We start from the raw sequence: 19,475 nt of genomic DNA, 5'->3' as shown, positions 1-19,475 counted from the left end.
TGATGGTGTTGGGATCAATACCTTGGACTTCTGATTTGATAATCAAAAACCTGTATGCAGAACTATGTCTAGCATACCTAATGAATATTGCATCTACTGTGTTGGGACCTAATTTCCTTTACTTAATTTTCGGAACATTAACATTTGCAAGACAACCCCAAACTCTAAAGAAATTAATATTGGGTACTCTACCCTTCCAGAGTTCATACGGTATCTTGTCAGATCCCTTAAATGGTACTCTATTCAAGATAAAACAAGATGCAAGTATTGCTTCCCCCCACCATTGCTCAGGTAGGCCGGAACTAGAGAGCATGTATTTGACCATATCAACCAAGGTTCTATTTTTCCTTTCAGAAACATCATTGGATTCAGGAGAATATGGAGCAGTTTCCTCATGTATAATACCATTCTCCTCATAGTATTGAACCAATTGATTAGATGAGTATTCACCTCCTCTATCAGATCTGAAATTTTAATCTTTCTCTCTAGTTAGTTTTCAACTTTAGTTTTATAGACGACAAATTAACTAAATGATTCATCTTTTGTTTTCATCAAGTAAACATAATAAAATTTTGACATATCATCTATAAAAGTAATGAAGTATTTATTACCACCTTTAGAAGAGACACCATTTAAATAACAACCATAACTATGAATTAATTCAAGTAGTGATGGATTTCTTATAACAGATTTAAATGGCTTTCTAGGCTGTTTTGATTGAACACAAATTAAATTTTTTTCATCCAAATCAACAGGAATTTTAGGAATAATCTCTAAATCCATCATTCTTTTAACATTATGATAATTAACATGGTCTAATTTGGCATGCCATATTGAAGAGGAACATGTAATAAATGCAAATTTATTATTAGAATTAAATTTTTCTACTACATTGTTTTGAATATTTATTACAAACAAACCATCACTGACATAACCTTTCCCCACAAATGACCCATATTTAGTTACAATAACTTTATTGGATTGAAATAATAATGTGTAGCCTGCCGCATTGAGTAAAGATCCACTAATTAGGTTTCTCCTCGCCTCTAGTACGTAAAATACTTCTTCTAAAGGAAGACTATTTCCAGATGTTAATTTGAGTACAATTTTTCCTACTCCAAATACTTGTGCTGAGGTGGAGTTACCCATTGTCACTTTCATGCCGCTTATATCCTGATATGTTGACAAAAATTTGTGATTAGAAGTGACATGTACATTGACTCCTTTGTCTACTATCCAATCAGTAGCACTACAAGCCAGATAAACTTGGGGACTTATGGTTACATACCGTTCATCGGTTCCAACAGAGTCGGTCCCGGAAAGCACCATATGAGCCTGTGGATTAGGCGATCTTGGTTGTTCATTGCCTTGATATTTCCTCTTCTTATAGCGACAATTTTTGGTCAAGTGACTCGGTATGTTACAATTAAAACAAATGGGTCTCTTATCATCTTTGTTAATATAGGACTTTGGTTTCAAATTATTCCTATAATTAGTTTTACCCTTATTGAATTTGGACTTCTGATGTAATGGGTTCTTATGTGTTTTATGGCCTTCTACAATATTTGCTTTAAACTGAAAATCAGAAACTAATGGTGGGATGAGATCATTTTCCAAGTGTTGTTTTTGGATCCTAATGACAGATATCAAGGTTTTTATGATTATATCTTCAGTCTTATGTTTAAGAGATAGACCAAAATTCTTCCATGAAGAAGGCAACTTGTCTATTGTACAAGCAACTTGGAGATGCTCGGTAATACCCATTCCCTGTTGGCCCAATTCATGGTAAATAATAGTTAACTCATGGGCTTGCTCTACCACAGATTTGGAATCATCCATCTTAAAGCCAAGAAATTGGATTACGGTGTACTTATCCATTCCGGCATCTTGTACACCATATTTTTTATCAAGAGCATTTCAAATATCTTTGGCAGATTTAATGTGTAGATAAACATCAAAAAGTGTATCACTTAAATGATTTAAAATCTTACATCTACACAAATTATCTTTTTCTGCATATGTTTGCAATTCAGTAATATGTGCAGGCTCATGCAAATCATCAGAAGGAAGATCATTTTCAATAACAAAATATAATCCAAACATTGTAAGAAAGATTTTCATCTTTTCTTACTAACGCTTAAAGTTGACTCCTCCAAATTTCTCGGGTGCAATAGGTTCGTTTGAAGTCATGGTGACAACCAATCAATTAGAACACACCTATAGTTTAACAAAGAGAAGTTCTACTCTAAGATTGTTGGGAAATATTCTGAAATGTTTTGTAAACTAGAGAATATGTAAATAATAAGAATAAATTAGAAAGAGAGAACTCGGTGTTGAGGCACGTTGTGATAGATGCTTTCCTTAGAGTAGATTCTGCCGCCTCCAATTTTAAACATGCACTAGGCTTCTTGACATTCTACTTCCAAGATATAACAAGGTCGGTTCCCATTAATCTCTTCGTCAGTGCACACAAAAGGAGATTCTCGAACCTGATATAAATAGCCAAAACTCAAAGAAAGAAAGGCAAAGAGAAGGAGGAAGTGTTTCTCTAAGTTTTGTAGAGAAATTAGAGTTAATGAATTTATGGGTGGGGTTCCCTATTTATAGAGAATGAAAATGCATTTGTGAAAAGTCACAACTAGAATGAAATGACACTTATGAAAAGTCACAATTTATTTAAATGAAATGGTACATGTGAAAAGTAACATTACATAAATGAAATGGTACTTGTTAAAAGTCACAACTTATATATAATAAAAATGTATTTGTGAAAAGTCACAACTTCTCAAATATTAGAGAATATATTGAGAATGTTTCTAATCCACCAAAGGACACAACCCTTTATTTGGTTGGGAAGCAGTTAAGACTCATATTTCCAATATGCATACATTGGTTCAAGTACCAAGACACATTTTTATTTAAATCTAGACAATCGAACCGATACATTGAACAAACGTAATGGTTCACATTATTTTCACTTTACATCAAATATTTTAATCATTTCTAAGTTGGAAAACCAACAGTAACTAATGTTAATGTATTTTCCCTAATTTAAAAAACGATTTAATGTGTGAACTACAGCCTGCCATGCCCAAAATCTTCGGGTACCTATCCTGCTCGATTCCAATATTTTATCTCTAGGGAGTATATTTAAAAATAAATAATATGACTTATAATTTTATTTATACTCTTATTTATAAAATTTATTTTATTAATTTCTCAAATTTTAAATTTTTAATTTTTAACATATTTAAAAATGAATAAAGGCACTCTTAAGTTTATCAAGTGCTTTGCTTGCCATTGGGCGGCGCGGCGACCTGGGGAAAGCTGGAGAGCACGATTTCTACCATTAAGATCATGCTGTTGGATGCCGAATACAAGTAAGCACGCAATCCCAAGCTCAGAGCATCTGGCTTGGACAGCTCAAATTCAAATAAAATTAAAGAGAAAATTTTATAATCTTCAAAGGGAAAAATAAATTTCTGAAAAATTATTGATCTCACGTTTATCAACAATGAAATGAAGTGATTACTTTACTCCATCCAAAAAAAAAAAGAAGTGATTACTTTACATATTTGCACATGCACCATAAAAACTAATTAGTTTTAAAAGCTGCAAAAGTTATTGTCTTGTCTGTAACATTCACCAATGCACAAACAATAGGACATACAGGCTGTCTTTGATCGTGATGTTGAAATTAACCTCCTTAATTTTTTAAATTATAACTCAAATCACACGAAAAATATTATTTTTTTACTATTAGTTGCAGTGTAGTTGTCATTTTTTATCATTTTCCACTTAAAATAATTCCTATCTACTTTGTCTTATCGGATTTCAGCTACGGATTTCAGCCCGAGTTTTGTTCTGTATAAATAAGTTTGTGTATTAATTTATATATTAATATTATCATCTTCATATTTTAAATTTAAATTAATATTATTTTTAATAAAATTTATTTTTTGATCAATCTTATTAAATAGATGTACGTATTAATATACAAAATCGCTTATAATTAAATTTTTCTTAAGCAGAGAAGTAATCTGGTCTCCAAGAAACAGTCTTTATACCCGGTGGTACTTTTAGCAGGAAAACTCTTTTCCATATTCCTTTACATCAATTAAAGGGACATGTTATTGCTGGTGATGTTTTTGGCATAAAATGGGGAGTTCTCATAGCCTTGGCAATCCCATAAGGAGCTCTGCAAGCAAAGCTGCTTCTGGTGATGTTATACGCAAACGGTCAGTAGAAAAACTGTTTTCTGTGAGCTCCCATGCTTCAAAATTCACTAGGTTCAATAAGTGGTACGAAAGTAGTATTGAATGCTTAAGAAAGGCAATTAATTGAGGTGGAATTATTTCAGGAAAATGATTGGCAAACAGGGACTCGTACACAGGTTCTGCATGGGATATGCAAAAATTTACTCGTTTGATTAATGAGATGAAAGTTAAAAAATAAATAAAAAATATTGTTAGAATATAATTTTTTAATATAATTTTTGTTTTGAAATTTGAAAAAGTTAAACTATTTATTATATTTTTTGTAAAATTTTAAAAAAATTATTATGATTAGATAAGTCATGATAACAACCACAACCAGTGCATACACTGTTCAAGATAGGTTGAAGGATATGGACTGCAGGATATAGAATTTAAAGCATGCAGCAGAACAGGAGCACAAGACAAAAATGGAACCTGACAGCGATGCGAAATCGGTAGGTGAAGAGGTCATCAGAGAACGGAAGGCAGTTTAAAGCTGAAATGTTATCTAGACTACATCTCTAGGCAAGACAATAGGAGCATTCTAGCTGCTAAAATGTTGTCTAGTGATGACAAATAATTGCAACTGTATGTTCATAGTCATGCAGAAACTGGTGAGATTGTTGATCTAGCTAATGTGAAAGATGGAAGTTGTGTTCTGTGAATTTTAACACTCATGTTTTATGCTTTGGCTTGCATTAACTGTTGCTAACCATTGGAAGAGGTAATTAGGTAACAAGTTGGCTGGTTTCATTCGGTAGACTCAGGGTACTTCATTTTAGATTAAAATTTACATGCTTTCTTTAGATACTTCAGCATGAAGGACAATGTACATCATTATGGATTTCTGTCATGTTTCAGTATAATGCAACGAGTCCTTGATTTGCACTTTTTTTTCTTTAGATACTCGAGTAGAATTCTCATCCAAATATGAATTTGAGTCAGCATTCAACAAATCTACACCCTTAAAGTCTTTCAACTTTGTCATCACCGCTGCAACTTGATTTAAATTTCATCAAGCTTGACAACATCTCCCTGAAATGTCTACTCCAAAACATAGCAAGATAAGAGAGAATTTTTAAGTACCACACACCACTCAATTCAAGCCATCGAAACCAACAACAAAATCACAGCCAATCCTATAGTTTCGCGTTAAAAAATCGGTCGGAGTTGTAGTCTTTCTAAACGGCATTTCCAATTACTGTCATTAAAAGTAAAACCGACTTGGTTTAACTTTTATTTTGGTAGTGGAGTGATTGGACTACAATTCAATATTTTATCATTACTTTTCACTTACTTTTAACTACTTTTTAACTACTATTTCCTACTGTTTAATATTTTATTTATAATTTTTCACGACATTTTTACTACTATTCACAAATCATCTCACATTCCTCACAATCCAAATATCCAAACTAAGACTGAAATAAAAAAAAGAGGCAAACTAAAAAATTCCCATCAAGAACCACAATCAATTCGTCTGAAAGGCACATTAGTACCAGAAGCCCATTACTAAATTTTGCAGAAACACAATTAAATTCACACGTCAAAAAACCACAATTTCATCATTAAACTTAAACAGCTGATTAAAACAAAACACCGAGAGAGAGAGAGAGAGAGCTCACAGCACATTAGCGTGCTGAATATCAGCCTTGAGAACCTTGAGGAACTCCTGATAAGAAGGTCCAGAAGCAGGCTGCTGAAAACAATCCCACATTCCTCTTATTCTTTCTCTCACCTGGGATTACCAATGCGTCACTGTTTCAGAATGTATCAGACCGACGCAGACTCAGGCACAGAGATAAAGAAACCCAGAGAGTAGAGGAACAGAGACGTCATGAAAGGTCATTGCAGTCTAGAAGGCGAAGATCGAAGAACGGAGTGAGAGAGAGAGAGAGTTGGATTTGTTTGAAATTGTCACCTTGACTTGACTACTTTCGTTAATGCTTATAGTTGGGGAGTGGAAGTTGGAATAACAAGAAGGAGGGAGCATCTCCCAAAGTCAAAACCATTATTATGGTGTTGGGCTTGGTCAGAGGATGAATCGCTTGGATTGGGTCACTCAATATTATTCGGTCGTGCATTACAATCTACGACTCCTCCCCTCCCTTACAATACGTTACCTACTTCCCTTATTCATTTCACAAAATAAACCTTAAGATGAACCAATTCTAAAGTCAAGATCAAAAGTGATATAAAAATTAAAAATTAAAATAAAATAACTCATGTATATACCTTAGACTAATATAATTTTTATTTTTATAATACTTAATTTGCTAGCAAATTTAGACATTGTCAAGGATATTTTGTGACTTTTATATGATATGGAAGATGGGATATCAAAACTTGGAATCTCAATGAACATGATATTGAAGAGATGGGATTCATGTTTATTTTTCCTATCATCAACTTAGTATCACTTTATTATTGATACTTGATTAATTTGGTTGACTATCGCAAAATTGTTTAATTTGGTTTTACCCGTCAACAAATTTAAAATTGAACTGAATTGAACCGATTGCTGGATTATCCAAGAGTTTTCACAATTTTAAATGTACAAGATTTTACCATCATTACTTGTAGACCAAGGACACCAACCACTACCTTATAACCAATTTACAGTTCTTTGTTGAGGAAAAAATCCAGTATAATTTGTTACTCTCTGATATGGACTTTGAGTAAGCAGATGAATAGACTTAGGGCCCGTTTTGATAGTGAGATGAGATAAGATGAGATAAATTGAGATGATTTGTGAATAGTAATGAGATTGTTGGTTAAAATGAGTTGAGATGAGTTGAAATGAGATAAGATGGTTTCATCTCACCTCTACATCCAAACGGGCCTTACTGAATTGGGCTTTTATTGCTCAATTCAAATGTCTAATGTGAGATTCAATGGTTCAATTTCCTAATTAGCCTAATCCAACATAGCCCCACTTTGAAAGTATGAGTCTTATAGTCGAACCCATTTCGAGTTAAGACCCCTCCTAGCCCTTCCAAATTTGCTTTAGAGCTCAAAGTGACAGAAAAATAAGTGTCACCAAATTTTAACGATTCAATCACAGATATTGTGAGTAATTTGTATGGCCATTCTTGTGAAAATTCAAAGAATTATGGTCCAAAAAAGGACAAGTACTTGGGGGCATGCCTGATATCAGATTTTTTGGGATCAATATATATCGTATCTACCGAGAGAGCCTATGGGTAAAACTTGGTTTGCACTTTGCAGTGCCAACATGCATGTCAGGCTTGTGGTGCACCTTGCAATTTGTAACTAACAATTTGCCCTTAAAATACAATCATTTAGGACAAAATAGATCTCTTAGGCCTATTTGTTTCTGCATATGAGATGAGATGAGATGAGTTGAGATACAAGTTAAAAATTGAATAAAATATTTTTTGAATATATTTTTTTTAATATTATCATTGTTTTGGGATTTGAAAAAGTTGAATTGTGTTCGCTTGAAAATATCTGCAAGTGCACAGAATCGTAACAAGTAGTAAAGTGTTTTTAAAGAAAACGGATATTGAACCCACATAAATTAATTATGCTATTGAGTACTGAAATTTAGTAAATTAACTACTATTTGAAAAACCAAAATTTAAAGAATAGATTATCTAAATTAAATTGAAATACTTAACAAAAATAAATTTAAGAATAAAAGATCATAAAAGCTAAGATTGTAAATATAATAAGAATAGATTTAGAGCGTTTGATTTCACCTACCATACCCCACACAATTTATTCTTCTTTGTTATAGAATTCCAATTATCCCAAGTTGATGATAAAAAGCATTTAACTAATCAATATCTTCTCTCGAATAATATTAAAAATATTTCCGACTAATAACTCTATATCTCTATGTGAATTTAATTAATTAGAAACTTATTAAGTTCTTTAGATTTTTCCTGAAAATCACATTAATCACGATAAAGTATCTTTACTTTCGCTCAACTAATGATATTTAATCCTAGAGCTCTAATCACAAATCACATCTTGGTCTCATTGGGATTCAATATCTCAAACAATAATTAGGTAGAAAATTACAAGCATTAAGAGCAAGGAATAACCACTCAATCATGGAAATATTAAAAATAAAATAACTTTTCATGTAAATTGTGTGTTCAATGCTAGACTACATCAAAACTCTAGAAAATAAAATTAGCTCATATTGAAATTGAGAAGAAAAAGAATAAAACTAATGTTCTTCGATGTAGTCGGTTGATGAAGTATGCAGCTTCTGCTTCTATTCTCCAGATCCGTCTCTTTGAAAGAAATTTAAAAAATAAAAACTAAACTCAGAAACTGGACTCTAGACTATTGCACTCTAAGACTCAGGCTTTCTCGATCCTATTCATCCCACAAGCCGGGATTAAATAGATGCCAAAATTTAAATTCAGAAACACGATAAATGTTGCTACAATCTAGCTAAAAGATCTGAAAAATAGCTTTTAAATATAAATGTTAACATAAAAGAAAATTATCCTAAGAATAACGAAATTATCTAAAATGAAAGATTCAGTGATAAGCGGCTTGATTTGTGGAGTTCAAGAGGATTTGGTGGTCAGCAGACTGATTGCGAAACTTGGAAGGGTCCCACTGGGTAGTGTCGTGTGCGTTGAATATAAGTGGTCTCCTTGCCTACCAAGAGGAAAGACTTCCGACCGGGATCATAGAACCCTCTTGCTAACTTACTGAGCGATAAAGCTACTCGCATTTTCTAGTTGTTGCCCACGATATCGTTCAGATTAGTTGCTTATGTTGGTCGTTTAGACTAGTCGTGGTTGGGTCTCCTCGCCTACCGAGAGGAAAGACTATTTGCCTACCGAGGGGTAAGTCTTCTCACATTTTCATATCTTGTCGTTTCTCGTTGGTCTGGCTCCGTAGTCTATTCTTTTGTACAAAAAAAGCAGGTAGGTTTGGAGGATGAGATCAGAATTTTATGTTTTGTTTGAAAGTTTAAAATATTATGTTTTAATATTATTATTGTTTTGAGATTTGAAAAAGTTGAATTGTTTATTATATTTTGTATGAAAATTTGAGAATGGTGTAATGATGAGATAAGATGAGATGAGAATTTTGTGTTTTGTCTTGTGCCCCAAACCAGCCTAGGTCAAATTCAAGAAAATAAAGAAAAATATATAGAAATAACATAAAATCAATAGAATTAAAGGAAAATTGATACTTTTCATAAGTAAAATAGTGATAAAAATCACATAAAAATAACACTTATCAAATTCTTTATTTTATTTTGTATGAAAATTTGAAAACGTTGTAATGATTAGATGAGATGTGATGAAATGAGAGGAGATGAGTGTGTTGTGAAAACAAAGGAGGCCTTAATATTCTTGAGTGAACCTTGGGACTGAGATTTAAGACATATAAAGTTAGTCTAATAAATGTCCTGGGATATTGTTATAAAAAAAAAAAATGTCCTGGGATATTGAGCATTTAAGATTGCCTGAGAAGTTTATTCGAAGTGATAAATCTCTTGATATGCGAATTTGCCTATTGCGAGTAATGTTCCATGCAGTTGCGAAATGCACAAGCGCAGCGTAATCGCTTTGAAAATAGTAGAATTCACTATTAAAAAATTAATTTTTTTCATGTGGATCCCGTATATATTCGCTTTTTTCAAAGTGATTGTATAGCGCTTATGCACTCACAACTGCAACTATTATTTCTCATCTCGCATTGTGAACTACAATTTCTACTCTAAGATGGCATCAAGGATTCTATATTTTATCTGAACTTCATAAAATGTATGTTTGGAAATTTATGCAACAAAATCTCAATCCTTGTAATCCCAAAGAATTTTGAGATGGCTTTAACATTAAAGTGAGAACATTTTGCGTAAAACATGTGGATTGCTTACTAGGGATGTTTGATAGCAGAGTTTAGTAAATGACAGGATTGAGTTTAGTAAACGAAAGGTAGAAGGAAAAGAATACTTAACCCGTCAAAGCAAAAAAAAAAAAAAAAAAAAAAAAAAAGAGGAATGAGTATCGAGAAATTTCCATTGCCTGGAAGTTTATAGGAGGCTGTGGAAAAGTTATGAATAAAGAAATCATAAGATAATGCATTTCACTCAAAATGGACTAAATCAACCGTGTAGTGCACTCAACCGTATACTTACTAACAAAATTAATCCAAACTAATAAATTAGTTAGTGGAAGACTTGAAAATAAAAGTGTAAATAAATAGGAAAAAGAGATGACAGCTAAAAAAGTTTTATTTAATCACAATAACAAAAGAGAGAGTGCCCACAAACACCCACTAGCCAAACTATACAAAAGGAAATGGAAAAAAACAAACACCCACTAACCAAACTGAATGAATGATGGGCGAGTGTTAGTTGAAGTGATAACTTTTTCTCCAAAGAACCCAATGCCTTCATCGGTCACAATAACTGACCGATGAAGGCATATGTGATGGTTATGGTGACATGGTACGTATGCTGAGAAATGAACATTAACTAATTATTGCAATGAAATTGCAGGATGTAGCCAACAACTGAATGCTCTCTAGGATTTTCAGGAACATCAAAGAAGCAATGAGAATGCAATATATATATATATATCTGCCTATAATTTAAAAGCGTCTATAACGTGATGAACAGTAATAAATAGTATTACTGTTCATCTTTCGCATCTCTGTTTTCTTTGATCTTCGTTTCCTTTTGATTTGAAGAGAGAGAGAGAGAGAGAGTTGCTGTGTGTGTGCGAATGCCAGTGTGCGACGGAGAGAGAAAGGGAGGTTCGTGGTGGCTGGGTCTGGTGGAAGTTGTCGCCGGTGTGAAGTGGTGTAGGTGCAGTGGCCTGGGTGGCCAAGTATGGCTGCAAAACTGGACACAAATGGGTGAAACCCATTTCGGTTGGGTTTCCGCAGGGGAGAGCGAGGGGTGCGCATGGGGGACATCGGTGGTGGCTGGGTTGGTCGCCGACCTGAGGGGGAGTGGTCGGTGGTGGTCGTGACGCTGGGTGGCTGCATACGGCGGCGCATGTTGACAGAAATGGGAGAAACCCATTTCGGATGGGTTTCCGTAGGGGAGAGAGACGGCTGCGCGTGGGGGACATCGGTGGTGGCTGGGTTGGTCGTCGGCGTGAGGGGGACTTGCCGGTGGTGGCGGTGAGGTTGGCCGGCGCACAGAGGCGCCGGGCTGGGCTGAAGCACAACGGTCCGTCGGGATGAATCGGGGGGCCAGAGGAGAGAAAAAAAATGAGGAAAAAAAAAGTATAAAATCACTAAAAAAAAATAATGCTGTGTTAAAAAAATCCCTGTTTTTAATTGTGAGGAGTCTTTGTCGACCATAAATGTGTGGGCCTAACGTTAAGCAGAAGATGGAACCCAAGCCTGTGACAGCCATGTAGGAACATAAATGGTGGGGACGGTGATTTTTAAGCCCAACAAATAACGTATGGACGGTCCAAATTTTACTTTGTCTATATTGGAGCCGACAATAACATAGCTTGGTAATACAACTGGCCGCACACTTTGGATCTATGCAAAAAAAATTAAAAAAAATATTATTTAAGATAATAATAAGGTCATCTTCGACCTTATTATTAACACACAGGAAGATTTGGGTTTGATAAAGTGCGAGAAAATGCTGTGAAAAAAATCGGAAAGCAGAACATAAGAGAGCACAACCGTAATTATAGCAAGTCATACAGGGATATAAGCAGCTCAGAAAGTGTCAAACAAAAATAAAATCATATAAATAATTAGAATTTTTAATATAATTTAAATTTCATAATATTCTAAATTAATTAAAATCATTTAAATAAAATGATTTTCTACCACTATAATATTTTTGGAGTTTTCAAAATAGAAGAGACTTACTTTAATGATAAAAAATGTGAAAACAATATAAAAATAAAAGACACTGTATTTTTTTAGTACTCCCTAAGTCATTAATTTTACCACTTCTTGTTTTTTATTTTCTTCAGTTAGATTGCTTCGATTTATGCAATCAAATACTGTCATCATTACATAGATTCTCCATATACCACTTATTTTGCTTATGATTATGGTTTTTTTTTTTATAACACAAAGCATGTTTATATTTTACAAAACAACTTATTTTTCATTCAACAGGACAAATGTGCCTCGCACATTGCCGGCACATTTGCCCAACCGCTAGTGTGTATATATATATATATATATATATATATATACATCCTGTATTGGAATCCACAATTTGTTTCTTGAAAGAAAATGTAGCTGTGCCCAGTCGTGCTTTTGGGAGGCTCAACCCAATACCTGGCTCCGCTCCTGCATGTAAATATTTCAAATATGGTTCAACCCAATACTTGTAAATTAGTCAATGTAATGGACTCAATAAATGAACAATGTGATTATATCCTAAGGTTATTTCATTGGCCAAATCTGGATAGGCGCAGCCACTTGGACTGGCTAAATATTATTCTCAAAATAAAATAATTCATTCTCCCACTACTTTGGTCTCCACGCAAGAAGAAAATTGTTGATTCTTATACTCGGAAAGTTGCAACCTTAGAGGTAACGCGTGCTAAAATTTTCTGTAGTTCCACTCCATTGCAGGTTGATGCGTTTGGGCACACACACCCAAACACGTACTTAAGCTTTAATTGCGTTGGGGGCCAAACAGGAATCAAAATGAAATTGGGTTGGAATATGTTATGTAAACTGTGATTTGGAAAAAGTTTGAAAATTTTTGTGATTTAAAAAAATGTTAATTTGAAAAATTGAAAAAGTTAGAAAATTAATGTGTATTTTTTAATAATAAATAAATATTTAAATTACAATTAAAAATAAAATATATAAAAATATCAAAATTAATATTTTAGTAGAATAATGATAGATTTAGAAAGTCTGATATTTGATGTTGTTAAAAAGAGACTAACTAAATTTATATAAGTGAATTCTCTAGTTAAATTTTGGCTAAATTTTATTGAGTCTACTACTAATGCTCTAAGTGGGTTAAAAATAAATTTAATTTTATAAAAATTGACATTCTTTTACCATTTAAGTTGATTTTTACAAAATTAAATTTATTTTTAATTAAATTAGATGATTATGTTGGTTGACTGAATTTATTTTATTTTAAATTATATAAATATGTCATGTTATAAAATTTTTAATTCAGATTCAAATAGTAAAATGTTTTAAAAAAAAATAGATACTAAATTTGTAATAAAGGAGCTGAAAGGATATGATTATCCTATCTTTTGATATACTGCTTATCTTAAGGCATTTCCTGACAGTGGTTTTGTTGTATCGATGATTTTCTGACAGTGCTTTTGTTGTAATGATGCCTGGTGGAAGGGTTGATCACTTAAAAGGGACTTCTGGAATTTATGCCATATACTTTGCTGGAAGGGGGTTGTGCTCTATTCCCACGCAATACAAGGAAAATCGATCATAAGAAGGGACTTTTGGAATTTATGCCATATACTTTGCCGGAAGAGGGTTGTGCTGTATTCCCACGCAATACAAGGTAAATCGATCACTTAAAACTTAAAAGGGACTTTTGGAATTTATGCCATATACTTTGCTGGAAGAGGCTTTTGCTCTATTCCCACGCAATACAAGGAAAATTGATCACCTAAAAGGTACTTTTGGAATTTATGCCATATACTTTGCTGGAAGAGGGTTGTGCTCTATTCCCACGCAATCCGAGCATCTAGCCTGGACAGGTTAAATTCAAATAAATGTCTTCTTCCTTCCTTGACATGAAAATACAAAAGGATATAATATTTGACATGCTTCAATTTTAAAAAATAACAATAAACATGGCATGATTTAGGGGGCGAGGAATAAGTAAGTCTCCAATCATAGGAGTTCAAAATCAAGCAAAACAAGGGATATCAAAATCTGGCTTTTTATATTCTTTTATTTTCAATGTTTTTATTTGTTGTGAACCACACTCCTGGGTGAAGAATATCACTATTTCTCCAAAGAAATCAATGGTTGAATAAAAAAGCATTATTTAATCACAATAACAGCTTCTTCATTTTAATATGCTCAGCCGAGACTTTACAATGAAATAACTGACCGATGAAGGCATATGTTCTGGTTATGGTGACATATACGGTGGTATATATGCTGAGAAATGAACATTAACTAATTATTGCAATGAAATTGCAGGATGGAGCCAACAACTGAATGCTCTCAAGGATTTTCAAGAAGGAACATATATCATGTATTGGAATCCACCATTTATTTCTTTGAAAGGCTTTTGGGAGGCTCAACCCAATACCTGGGTCCGCTTCTGCATGTAAATAATTTAAAGATGGTTGAACCATTAGAACGGTCGAAATCAAAGTACTTCAAGTGAATCTTACGATCGACCATATAGAATAAAAACTAATGTGTGAACTACAGCCCTGCCCAAAACCCTCCACCTATATTGGCATACTGCTCGATGCCAAAATTTATTGAAGGAAAATGATGATATAATCAATGATTTTTTGACCATTTGTATATTTAATATTTTTGAATTATATTTTTATAATGTTTAAAAAAGTAATTATTAATATATTAATATTTTTTTATATTTTTTAAAAAATATTTAAAAATATTCACCGCTAACGGTATAGTAGCAATCCCCAAAATAATCATAATAATAGTTTTACAGAATTCTATTTTTATTTTTTTTCTCATTTTACATATTTGCACCATAAATGATTGTCTTGTCAAGTTGTCTGTGTACCATTCACCAATGCAAAAGCATTAGTACATACAGCCTGCTATAATCATGTTGCAATGCCAGCTGCCTTAATAATTCGAGCTTTACTACACAACCTCCACCACACTCCACACTCTACATTTTTTTAAATTTTTTAAATTTTTAATATTTTTTTAAAATTTTTTTTTGAGTTTATTCTTTTTAAATTATTTCAAATTTTTTATTCATTATTCATATAATAAATATTTAATAAAAGAAAAAAATAATAAAAATTAAAAATAATGTAGAGTGTGGAAGTTGTGTGAATAGTAGAAAGTTGAGTAGATTTTTTGTAATAATTCCTACCTACTCGTCCTACTGGGAGTCAAGTCTACTATATCAACCAAGAGGCCAGAAATACGGTTTCATTTTATCCACTTCCTTCCTAAGAAAAACATGGCTGATCTTGCCTCTGCGGCTCTGCCCTCGCTGGTAGTCTCGTGGAGAAATTAGGCTCTTTAGTTTATCGAGAGCTCTACTTGGTATGGGGTGTCCAGAGCGACCTGCAAAAGCTTGAGCGCACGATTTCTATTATTAAAATCATCCTCTTGGATGCTGAAAACAAGCAAGCAAGCAATCCCAATCTCCGCATCTGGCTTGGGCAGCTCAAAGATATTTTATATAAGAGTTTTGCTACACAACCTCTACCACATTCCACACTTCACATTTTTTTTAATTTTTTTAATTTTTAATATTTTTTTAAAATTTGTTTTTGAGTTTATTTTTTTTAAATTATTTTAAATTATTTATTCATTATTTATATAATAATTATTTAATAAAAGAAAAAAATAATAAAAATTAAAAATAATGTGGAGTGTGAAAATTGTATGAATAGTAGGAGGTTGAGTAGATTTTTTGTTTATATAATGCAGAGGATGTGGTGGATGAAATTGAGTACAAAGCTTTAAGGAAACAAGCGATTACAAAATACGGAAGCACTAGTACAAAGGTACGCCATTTCTTTTCGTCCTCCATAGCACTTTCATCCCGTTTAAAACTGGCTCACAAAATCAAGGACATTAGAGAGAGGTTAGATGGGATTAATGCTGATAAGGTTCAGTTTAATCTCACTGAGCGGCATGAAGAGGTGCATGTCAATCCCCTGTGGAGGGAGAAGACCCATTCCTTTATTGATCCTTCAACGGTCATCGGTAGGCATGGTGACAAAGAAGAAATAAAAAAGAGTTTGATGCACCCAAATCCCACTAGAAATCTTAATATAATTGCCATAGTTGGATTAGGAGGTATGGGAAAGACCACACTTGCCAAGGCAGTTTACAATGACGAATCCGTAGTTAATCATTTTCAGTTGAGAATGTGGGTTTGTGTAATTGAGAATTTTAGAGTTACAAGATTGATGAAAGATATCCTTAAATCTGCTGGTGGCAGAGTTGATAAGAATTCAAGTAATGAAGATATATTGCTGACTAGATTGAGAGAACTTTTAAAGAATAAAAGGTTTCTACTGGTCTTAGACGATGTCTGGAATGAAAATAGAAATAAATGGACTGAACTGAGAGATTTGCTTACTGGAGGGTCGCATGGAAGTGTCATTGTTGTAACGACACGTAGTCGCAGGGTTGCTTCCGTTTTAGACCCTATTTATACACATTCTGTAGAAGGTCTATCAAAAGAAGAATCTTTCTCTTTGTTTGTGAAATGTGCATTCAAGGAAGGAGAAGACAAATTATATCCAAACCTCTTACCAATTGCGGATGAAATAGTGAAAAAGTGTAAAGGGGTTCCATTGGCCGTGAAGAGTTTAGGTGGCCTACTTTATTCGAAAGTCGATGAAAGTGAGTGGGAATTGGTGAAAGGTAACGAGATCTGGGAATTGGAAGAAAATGAGGGAGGCATCTTACCTGCATTGCAATTGAGCTATAATCAAATGCCAATTCATTTGAAGCGATGCTTTGCTTATTGCGTTAATTTTCCAAAGGATCATCTATTCGGTAATATCGATTTAATTGAACAATGGGTGGCACATGGATTAATCTTCCAAATGTCTACTAACAAAAAAAAAGAGTTGGAAGATATTGGAGACTTGTACATTAAAGAGTTAATGTCGATATGTTTCTTCCAAGATCTTCAATAACTTAATTTTCGCATTTATTTCTTCAAAATGCATGATCTCGTCCATGATCTTGTGCTCTCTATTGGCCATGAAGAGTGGTTGGAAATAGATTCTGACAATAAAGACGTGGCCTCAACAGTTCGTCATTTGTCAATTTCATCTAGTGACCAAGAAGTTTCAAAGTTCTCGAACAAGTTAACTAATGTGAAGAGCATCATCTACCGAACCGAACCACACGTGTCCTCAGTTGAAGCATGCATCTCAAGATTCAAGTCTCTACGTGTGCTAGCTATACCTGATTCAGATTTTGAGAATTTGCCAAGTTCCATTGGTACTCAAAAGCATTTGAGATATCTCGACCTAACTCGTAATCAGTCAATCAAGAAGCTTCCTAATTCCATTTGCAAGTTACACAATTTGCAAACCTTGCTGCTTGATGGATGTGAAAACCTTGAACGACTACCCAAAGATATGAGGAACATGGTCAACCTTAGGGCTCTTGCAGTAACAACAAAAGATACATGTTTGCTGGAGAATGGAGTATGTTGCTTTAGTTCTCTTCAAATTTTATCTATGCGAAGTTGTCCAAAACTCGAACGTTTGTTTCCACAGATGGACAGGTGCCTCACCAATCTTCGTACATTGGGTTTTATGGAATGTGCAAGTTTGACCTCTTTGATACCTATTATCAAGCACCTAACTGCCTTAGAGATATTGTACATTAGTGATTGTAAAGAGATGGATTTGAAGGAAGGAGGAGGAGGAGATGCACTGGATCTCAATTTAAGACTCCAAATCTTGGATATACGAAGGTTACCAAAGTTGGAGGTTTTACCCGAATGGCTCCTAGAATTTGCAGACACTTTAAGGCACCTACATATCAATGAGTGTGAAAATCTCAAGGCATTGCCAGAGTGGTTGCCAACTCTGAAATCACTTCAAACGTTGGAGATCACTAGGTCCAATGAGTTATCATCTCTACCGGAGGGGATTCATCATATGAAAACATTAAGAAAACTGAAGATTAAAGGTTGTCCTCAACTTGTTACTCGTTTACAAGACTGGTCCAACATACCAGAGCTCGAATTTGATTATGAAGATGATGAGGTAATATGATTTTGTCTTTTTATTTAATCGGTATGAACAGAATAAAAATCTTATCGTTTAATAAATGCATGATCTAATAAATAAATCGATGTAACCAAATTTTATTTGCGTCTAACCATAACAATTTATTTCAATTGCAAATCGTTTTTATAACAATTTATTTGCGACTAATCATTTGCAGCTTTGACCCTAATTCGATGAGCCACGAGTCGAAGCGAATGCCAGCCTGAACGCACATAGCTTCGGTACCTATATAAATATATAAATATATATATATATATATATTATTTGGATTGGTGTTCAATATATAATGTATTTGCTTGGGTACCTGTATCTATCTTTTTTCAATTGTATAACATGCTTCACTAGTGTTTGTTCGGTAAATGCATGTGGGGAATAATAATGTATTGGCATGAGTACTACTGCAGAGATTGATATTTTATTATTATTATTTCTTTAAAAAATCCCAATTTCCATTGAAATTCGAATGTACTGCTCAATTGGTTAGTAACTTTTGCCTGAAAGATGAATTGGAGATCGATCTTCATTATATTAATGGAAGAAGAAGAAGATCGAGAATAAATCATCTCCACTATTTTTCATATAAATCATCAATCTTAAATGATTTTTCTTATATTTTCATTTTGGATTCTATATTAAGAAACTTAATATTATATAATTAAAAAACTTTGGGGTCAATATTAATAGTTCATTATCTCTCCTAATCTTAGTTTTAATTTAATTTTAGTAAGGCTATATCCTTGAAAATAGATAATATATAGAAATTATACAAAATCTATGGGTTATAGGAAAAAAATGAATAAAGACATTTCTATGTATATTGAATTTTACAAAATTTGAAAAAGTATATGAGAATAAGCCTCGTTTGTTTTCACAGATGAGATGAGATGAAAGTTAAAAGTTAAATAAAATATTGTTAAAATATATTTTTTTAATATTATTTTTATTTTGGGATTTAAAAAAGTTGAATTGTTTCTTTTATTTTGTGTGAGAATTTAGAATAGTTGTAATGATTAGATGAGATGAATTGAGAGAAGTTGTTAAAACAAACTAGATAAAGAATTATAAATTTTTTTGGGGCACAATTTCTATACAATATTATAAAGGAAAATGATAGGGTTACTACCCTCCTACTACACATTTACTACTATTTTTAAATTTTATTTTTTTTAAATTTTTTATTTTACTTAATAATTAAGGAAGTGACTATTATTAAAATTATATATATTTTTATTTTTTCTTAATAATTAAGAAAGTTAAAAAAATACTTAAAAGTAGGGGTGCTACTTGCATGGTGCGGTGGCAACCC

General features: G+C 33.1%; 2 protein-coding genes across 2 annotated transcripts; both read left to right on the top strand.

Moving 5' to 3' along the window:
* The first annotated feature begins 15,360 nt into the window (after positions 1 to 15,360).
* Positions 15,361 to 18,388, top strand: LOC109001941 (putative disease resistance protein RGA4). Its single transcript, XM_018979452.2, has 3 exons — positions 15,361 to 15,396; positions 15,839 to 18,145; positions 18,327 to 18,388. The coding sequence occupies exons 1-2, from the start codon at positions 15,361 to 15,363 to the stop codon at positions 17,057 to 17,059; spliced, it is 1,257 nt and encodes a 418-aa protein (XP_018834997.2). The 3' UTR covers positions 17,060 to 18,145; positions 18,327 to 18,388.
* On the top strand, positions 17,087 to 18,154 carry LOC118343721 (disease resistance protein RGA2-like). The gene has a single exon (XM_035689236.1). The coding sequence runs from the start codon at positions 17,087 to 17,089 to the stop codon at positions 18,152 to 18,154; it is 1,068 nt and encodes a 355-aa protein (XP_035545129.1).
* Positions 18,389 to 19,475: the final 1,087 nt, after the last annotated feature.

This window comes from Juglans regia, chromosome 4 (assembly GCF_001411555.2).
Source record: "Juglans regia cultivar Chandler chromosome 4, Walnut 2.0, whole genome shotgun sequence".
In the NCBI taxonomy this organism is placed as follows: Eukaryota; Viridiplantae; Streptophyta; class Magnoliopsida; order Fagales; family Juglandaceae; genus Juglans; species Juglans regia.
This window is presented reverse-complemented; position numbering and strand designations above follow the sequence as displayed.